The sequence below is a fragment of the Aulostomus chinensis genome, chromosome 1 (genome assembly GCF_037954235.1).
Source record: "Aulostomus chinensis isolate RoL2024-O1b breed Wild chromosome 1, RoL_Achi_v1.0, whole genome shotgun sequence".
Classification (NCBI taxonomy): Eukaryota; Metazoa; Chordata; class Actinopteri; order Syngnathiformes; family Aulostomidae; genus Aulostomus; species Aulostomus chinensis.
This window is the reverse complement of record NC_141320.1, coordinates 59,657,382-59,665,077: the sequence shown is the minus strand read 5'-3', so window position 1 is coordinate 59,665,077 and position 7,696 is coordinate 59,657,382. Positions and strand designations below refer to the sequence as shown.

The window sequence follows — 7,696 nt, the reverse complement described above, 5'->3', positions numbered from 1 at the left end:
GTCGCGTCAGTGTGCAGGGGTGTAACACACACGGCCGTGAAAAACCAGGACTCCTAAAGCTGAAGTTCTGACGTACGTAGTTCAGCAAATCAGCCACCAAAAATGAAAAAAGCTGCGGGAAAAGAAAAAGAGGCAAAGATTTGGTCTGGGACCGAACAGTTCGGTTCACATCTAGTTTAAGGCAGCTTACACCGAACAAAGACACCATTCAGCCCATGACAAAGGCACTTCATATAGGGTTTAAATGTTACTGTACATCCACCTGAATAATCTCCTGAGCCACTGCACCTCCTCTGCCGCTCAAATCCGACCTGCCCTTCACCCGACGCTGCATGAATGAACTCACGAGTGCGATTATAATAAAAGTTCGGATCAATCAGTCAGACCAGCCGGTGGTGTTTTCCTTTCTATAAATCTTTTATTCAATATCAGTCTTTTTCCATGTGTACACAATGGATTTGGACACAAACTGTACAGTGCTGACAAAATCTGTTTGCATAATATGTATGTAAGGGTAACTGTACATTTACTGACAGACCGGACAGAGTAATCTCCCTTTAAAGTTAGCACCAGTCGCATTTTGCTTCGGGCTTATCGCTGCTGTGGTTTACACTGGTGAAAAGGTCGACCGGGCTGCTGCTTTTTGAGCTAAATCCGTCTTTTTTGAAAGAAAACGCTTGATGTTAGTCCCCCGAATTATATCCAAGATCATTCTCCCTTTAGTCCATTTTCATGACGATGGATTAAAAGTTTTTGTTCCTGTGCATTTCTGCCAGTGTAAACCAGTAGCAGAAATGAGCCAGATTAACTGGTGGCACACGCTGTTATAATGTATATTTTGCTGTTTGATAACACATTTCCTATATTACCACATGCATTAGCCCCCATCGTCTTTCCTCTTTTTATAAACCATGCAACAAGTGGGACAGCGGGGGGGTGTGAAGGAGAAAAATCAGGAGGTGTGAATAAATTCTCTGTCTGCGTGATAATGAAATGAACAGACAGCAAAAGCTAGCATAGATACAGCAAACAGAAGATTGGGGATCAAAGGATAATTGAAATAGGTGTGTGTGTGTGTGTGAGTGTTTGTATGAGAGTGTGTGTGTGTGTGTGTGTGTGTGTGTGTGTGTGTGTGTGAGAAAGAAACAGCTGGGGGGATTCAGATTCAGATGTAATAAGGCCGTCTTTTGTACGAGGAATAAATTGGATGAGAAAAAATAAACTACAAAACAAAAACAACAAAACAAAAACCAACAAAACCTGAGGGACACAAGCTACATCCTGACGCCAACCGTTAAAGTGCACCTGTACTGCAACGGTCTGTTACATCCATCTTGAATATCAGCGTGCTACATGTGTTCCTATCATGAGAACATGCTTGGAAATTAAAAGCCCAGGTTGTCGTGATTGCTCGGCTCTAATTAAATCAGCTGCTCTTTTCCTGCCCGGATCCTGCTGTTAGATACCGCCTAATTGTAGCCTTGGTACCTGGCGAAGCACTAGTGGAGCAAAATCTCTCCAGAGAACCTGATAGTAATTGTCGTTTGAACCAGGATCTGTAATCACCAGCCTGGAAAACACTATTGTATCAGCATCTTTGGTCGGCTGCCAGGAAACGGGGCCATTTTTCTCTGGCTGCGGCCATCATTAATTCTTGAACACGTGCCACAGATCTTCAATAGCTGCATTTACGGGATGGAAACCTTACTGCTCACCTAACAAGCTGGGCCTCCATGAATAGAGGGATATTAGACTCCTTTGCTAAGCCAATCTTCTTCCTCTGCCAGCAGTGTGAGACAAATTAGCCGCTCCTTAATCATCCTGCGTGTCCTGGATCTCGTTACTGATGCTTGAGACAAAGCATAACTAAAAACCTGATTGTCTGGGCTTATTATTTTTATCACAAAATGTTACAACCACATTTCTTTGAGTGGTACAACACGAGTCAAAAGACTTCTCTCTCTCTAATCAGGACCAGAGCTGAAGTCACTTTGAGAATCCTGGCTGCTGGGATAGCACAGTTTTAAACGTGGATGAGAGGCACTCACATAGAAAGAATGGACGACACCAAGCCAGCACCAACAATTCTGATTACACAACGGCAGCAACACATTTCACATGTTCAGGTTCAACAGCGATACACAGCTCGTTTGAATTTTATCCACATATATATCTCGATTACAATTCGGTGAAGGAGTCTAGTGAGGGCCAGAAGACCAAAGCAGCCCGGACATATTAGACTCCATCTGATCTCACACATTTGAACAAGACGGCAGGAAAACGGCTGACAAGATCAGAGACTAAACTGTTGCTTTTACTAGGGAAAACGTGAGAAATTCATATTTATTTATAGGATCTATCACTCAAATCTGAAGTATTTTATGCTGGCAGTTCTGGCTGCTACTTCAGTACATTGGAGTGTGTGGACCCTCTGCTTTTGAATCTATAAATGTGGCTTAAAAAGCGATACTTCACCCAAAAAGTGTGTTTTGTCTCTCAAGTACTCAGCAGTAAGTGATTGGAGATTGTTTAGTCACTCCTGCATGCAGAAAGAGCTAGCTACATATATTTAGCTTAAAGCTAACTCACCAAAAATTGTCCATTTACGAATTCCCAACAGGAAGTGTAACAGTTTGTTGGTGTATTACTGGGCATGCAGCTGGATTAAAGAAGAAGTGGATATTTCTGGATGATGCACTTCAGTTTATGACGTTTTGCTGTGGTTGGCCATCAGACTCCATTAGCTTCATGCTACATATACGCTACATATATTTCTGCATTCTAGAGCCACAAAGAAGTCGTGTAGAAGGGGGGAAAAAAGAGACTATCTGGGAGAAGTTGAGAGGCAAGAAAAATAACCACTTTTTTGGGTGAAGTATCACTTTAAGGCTCTTAAACTCAGACCGGTTACAGTCCAACCCCTCCAGATACCAGCTATCACACTTCACACCTCACGTCCCTCCTCTGTCTACCTTCTGTGACCGAAGTAAAATATATAGCTGAAGAAGAAGAAGAAAAAAACCCATCTGCGTCACATTTGAGCAAACACATTTAGGCGTACTGTCCAAACGCAGCCTTAGAAACCCAGTAAGCTCTTTTCTCTCTCAGCTTCAGCGGTAGATGAGTGTATTTGAGGTACCAACACAGCGGGACAGGACAACATTATTAACACAAGCTGCTGTTCCTCGCCTGCTTCACTACCTGTTGCTGTGGAGATGCAGCCGATTCAGGTCGTTTGATGTCGGCGCACCAGCGCTGATTAATCATACAGCCTTGATTTTGTTGTTGTTGTTGTTGTTTTTGCTTTGTTTTTCTTTGTAGTTTTTGTTAGAATAATGGAGGTCATTCATCTTCAGCAAATAGGACAGTGTTTCAACAATCTGATTAAATGCAAAACGGTTCTTCCAGCTGGGATTCAAAACCGCGGAGGTTCTGTTTTCATTGATTAATAGCAGATGTGCTGAGTGTGTAGGGAAGAAGCCCTGTTATCAGATCACAGTATTAATATCATCTCAAGCGACTAACTACCGGTGTAACTTTTCCGGGAGTTAATTGCCATCTAGTCTTGCTGTCAGGCAAAGATGAGTAAACAATAAGCCTGCAGAACAGATTGGTGCCATGTTGACGGTCACAGTGAGAGGGCGAAGCATGGGAATCCATTTGGTTTCATTTTAAAAGGCATTTGACTTTTCTGCCTTGTAGTTCCCGACGTTTCTCACACACACGTTCGTAATTTGGTATTTACACAATAATCACTGTGCTGTTTTTTTTTTTTCCTACTCAAACCACATCTCTAATGCTTTTTTTTTTTTGCTTTTTTTTTTTTAACAAACCTGACTCTACAGGTCCTTGTGCAGGTGATTTTAATGCCACTATGTGAGGTTCAGTTTTGATCGAGTCTGTTTTTCGCAATTGTTTGCAGAACAACAGGACAATCCCGCAGTAAATTGTCGCTTTTCGCGCATTTAGGACTCAGTACACTGGCCTGTGATGAACCTGTCAGAGACTGAATGTGCACAAATTGACCTAGAATAAAAAAATAAAACAGGTCACAATCAATAGGCCCAAAATGCTTGTGCACTTCAGAACTTCCTGGAGGAACAAAATACTGCATAATTTTAACTAAGAGAAATATTTTTGAGCATTTTTGTGTACTTTTACGCACTTAGGATGTGGAATTTTATTATTTACTCATTAGCCACCTTGCCAGGCCTGGATCAAGAGTCCCTAAATTCTACACATAGTGGCTTTAACATGATTTACCCTGTTCACTATTACCCTCATTCCTACCTTTTTTTTTAATGATTTCAAGTACTTGGGAAGGCAGCAGAAATCAAAAGCACTGCTCGACTCATCTAATCTGCTACTCCATGTAAACACTGACTGCTGTCATGCTGCCTGGACACCATCGTCCCCTCCACCCATAGTTGCTACAAACAGGGAAATTTGTGGAAATTGCTCCGGTTGCAGCTACAGTTTGTTGTTGTTGTTTTTTTCTTCAAGCAATTTCATGCCAAAAGTGAGCTACACTTGTGTGAGCAGGGCGTAAATCATAGTAGTCCTAAAAGGGCCAGAGGGAGAGGTAGAAACTAAAATCTGTCTCGTGTCTGTACAACAGTGTAGCTCGATAATCACTAGCGTTGTGTGTGCATGTAGAATAATTGAAATGATAAAGGGATATCAAAAAGGACAAACATGCTTTAAGCTATGTGGTGTTTCAACAGTCAAAAAAGAATGTGCAGAATTTTAAAACAGCTAAGTGATCAAAATTAGGGTCATTTTCAAGTACATTTAAGCTCAGAACCGAATGTCCCGGGCCAGATCTAAATGGATTCTCCTCACCGATCGATCACTGGTTGTTCCCTTCACCCGGCATTTGTGGATTTATTTATTTATTTAGTAAGATCAAATCCAAACGGTCGATTCTGGAGGCCTGAACCTGGCAGGAGCACAACGCGGGGCCTCGCTCTTACAGATTGTCACAGAAAAATACCAGTGAGGACGACATTTTTTTCATATTTTTCGTGTTTCTTTATATCTCTAAGAAGTCATTTTTGTCACCCACGTAGGGGCATGTCGCTGTTCCAGTTCCACTATATCTGTCTGGCTTTAGCCTGACTTCATTGTCTTCCTCCTCCTCCTCCCCCGCCACCAGCCGCAGTGCTCAGTCCCTCTGTCCAGCATGGCGAGAGGTGAGGCGGATGTGGGGCCCCACTGCTGACCCGTCCGAACGTGCACTGGAGTTTGTTTTGGAGAGCGCAGCAGCAGTGGGGGCGATCTCTGGTGTTTCCTCGCCCCAGGTGGGCCAGGTGAGGCTGAAGGGAAGGGGTTTAGGGTTATGTCTCTTCCTTGTCAGGTTTGTTGACTGGTTTTCCCCCGTTCATGACCACCGGTTCGCTGGTTGTGCTTTTGGAAGGCGGGCCCCCGGCGAGTTTAGGTACCGCTTCCCCTACGTCGTGCAGCGAAGGCTCTCTGTACATTGCAACTGTACGGGGCGTGGAGGGGGAAAAAAATAGGCGACGCAAGGGGAAGAAAGAGGCAGGAAGAGAAGGAGGAAGGGGTACAAAAAAATTGCCAACAAGGTCAAAAGTATGACGGAGAGAAAGGAGGGCAAATGGAAGGAAAGACAGCTTTTATTATCAAAGGAAAAGGAGAAGCTTTGAATGAAGACGACAGCTGGTTGGTGTGTGTTACCTTCTATAGGTTTAGGCAGGAAATGTGCAGCTGGTTTGGTCTTTTTGACTCGGTTGCCCTTCATGGCCTGTCCTTCTTTATTGAGGCCCAGAAACCAGGCGCGGCCCGACTCCTTCTGTCTGTAGAGCATCGAGCTGTAGATCACGTAGTAGTTTTCAAACACCGACTCCTTAAACTTACACTCGGCTGTGAACAGTTCCTGCGGAGACACACGGACAGACAAAGAGATGATTTGACCGGTCCATATCTCGTCACTCGTGTTAAAAGATGCGGTAAACCGGCTCCATCGGCTTGGGAGGCGCACACAATTGATTGAGGTGACACAAATATTTCACCCCCACACGCCCAGCAGCTCTGATTCGTCAATACATTATCAGACAAAAACAGAACAAAACAAAACAAAAAAAACAAACAGACCAAAAATAATCCTAATCCTGTAAAGACTAGATGTATAGAAGAGGACTGGGAGTTATTAATATCAGCCTTATTTCAACCTTTACATTGATTATGATGAATGACCAATGATTTATACTCTTTTTAACTTGTCCACATACTCCAGCTCTCATTAGGTGCTGTTAATGTGCTAAAATATGAAAGAATGTATGAATAAAGGAATAAATTGTGTCTCTGAACATGCTTTCTTTCTTTTTTTGGCTTATTGGTCTTTTACGTCATTTTTTAATGATAATTTGCTACTTTACGTTGGTTTTTTGTTCCTTATGCATACACCTTAAATGAACTGCCCCACTGAGGATCAATAGGGATGGCCGAAATCATAGCCGTGATTACAATAAATCTTGATTAGTCTTGATTTTGACTGATATGTGATTAATTGACCGGCCCTGACACTGAACAGATTATCTCCCTGTAACTGTCTTACACCATTTGTCCCTTTTATACCCTGTAAAAGTCAAATTAAACGTCCAACATTAGGATGTTCCTGTGTGCTCAAGAGTGTGTTGATGTTGAATGTTGGTTTTGTCAGTCAGGAGCAGGATTATCACCACAAAGAAGTCATTACATTTTGGAGGCAGATCCATTTAACACACGGAGACAAAAAACTACATTTGGGCCTTGAGCAGCCGTACTGTAAAACTGATTAAAGCTTTTACTGCCAGCGCTATTATCTCCTCTCGTACGGCAGGAATCCTCCTTCTCTTTGGGCCATTTCTTATCAAACCCCCCCCTCCCGTTACATGATGAACTCTCAGAATCATTTAGCATACAGACGGAAATGAAAAGCACTGTGTTAATAAACTACTGCTCATAAGCCAGAGGAAGCTTGTGCCAACCCCAATAATCCCCCCGAGGTCTCCAGACCCCTAGATTAAGACGTGTTTGTCTAGACCTTATTGGTTGTTGTGGGTCTCTTTGCCAGAGCCACAGACACATTGTCATTCAGCTCAGGTCTGTCGGTCCGAGTCTCATAGCAACATGAGGAAGAGAGGCGACAATGTAGCCGTGGCAACCAACCAGCGCTGAGAGGGAGGGGTCAGTGTGTGCGTGTGTGTGTGTGTAGAGAGGGAGGAAAAGGAGGGTAGAGAAATATATACACTTGCTTTGGTAATTTGTAACATGTTACATCTCATGCTCTACCGCAGGATGACACCCAGCGAATGTAAGGTTGCTCGGAAGCAGCTGCGAGGGATCACACTCACACACACACACACACACACACACACACACACACACACACACACACACACACACTTGTGGCTCTAGGGGATGAATGGATGGAGGCATGGGAGGGCTCACTGGGATGAAATGTGACTAAATGATTGGTTGGCAAGAGAGGTGATAATGATTGACTGCTCCATTTTATTGGCAGTGGCACACAAACACCACAAATCACATGTTCTCCCGTCGAGTAGTTTGGATTTGTCGCTTTTATTTGCAGATTAAATAAACTTGATAATATGTATTTCATCTGGACCTCGAGTCCCGGGTTTCATTATTCATTTGTTGAGAAGGGTGATCTTTGGTGACGTGCACAGAGCCGGCG

The 7,696-nt window shown here is 43.3% G+C and overlaps 1 protein-coding gene across 2 annotated transcripts in view; it reads right to left on the bottom strand.

The window, feature by feature from the left end:
- Positions 1–277: 277 nt before the first annotated feature.
- The window catches only part of LOC147272543 (fibroblast growth factor 14-like), a 40,098-nt gene continuing 32,679 nt past the window's right edge, over positions 278–7,696 (bottom strand). The window contains exons 4-5 of one of the 2 annotated variants that reach the window (XM_086184202.1): positions 5,695–5,893; positions 278–5,485 (exon numbers count right to left, since the gene is read on the bottom strand). In XM_086184202.1, coding sequence (XP_086040328.1) covers positions 5,337–5,485; positions 5,695–5,893 — 348 coding nt within the window. In that variant the 3' untranslated portion in view covers positions 278–5,336. The remainder of the gene's footprint in view (positions 5,486–5,694; positions 5,894–7,696) is intronic. The other variant, XM_086184288.1, reaches the window with a different exon arrangement.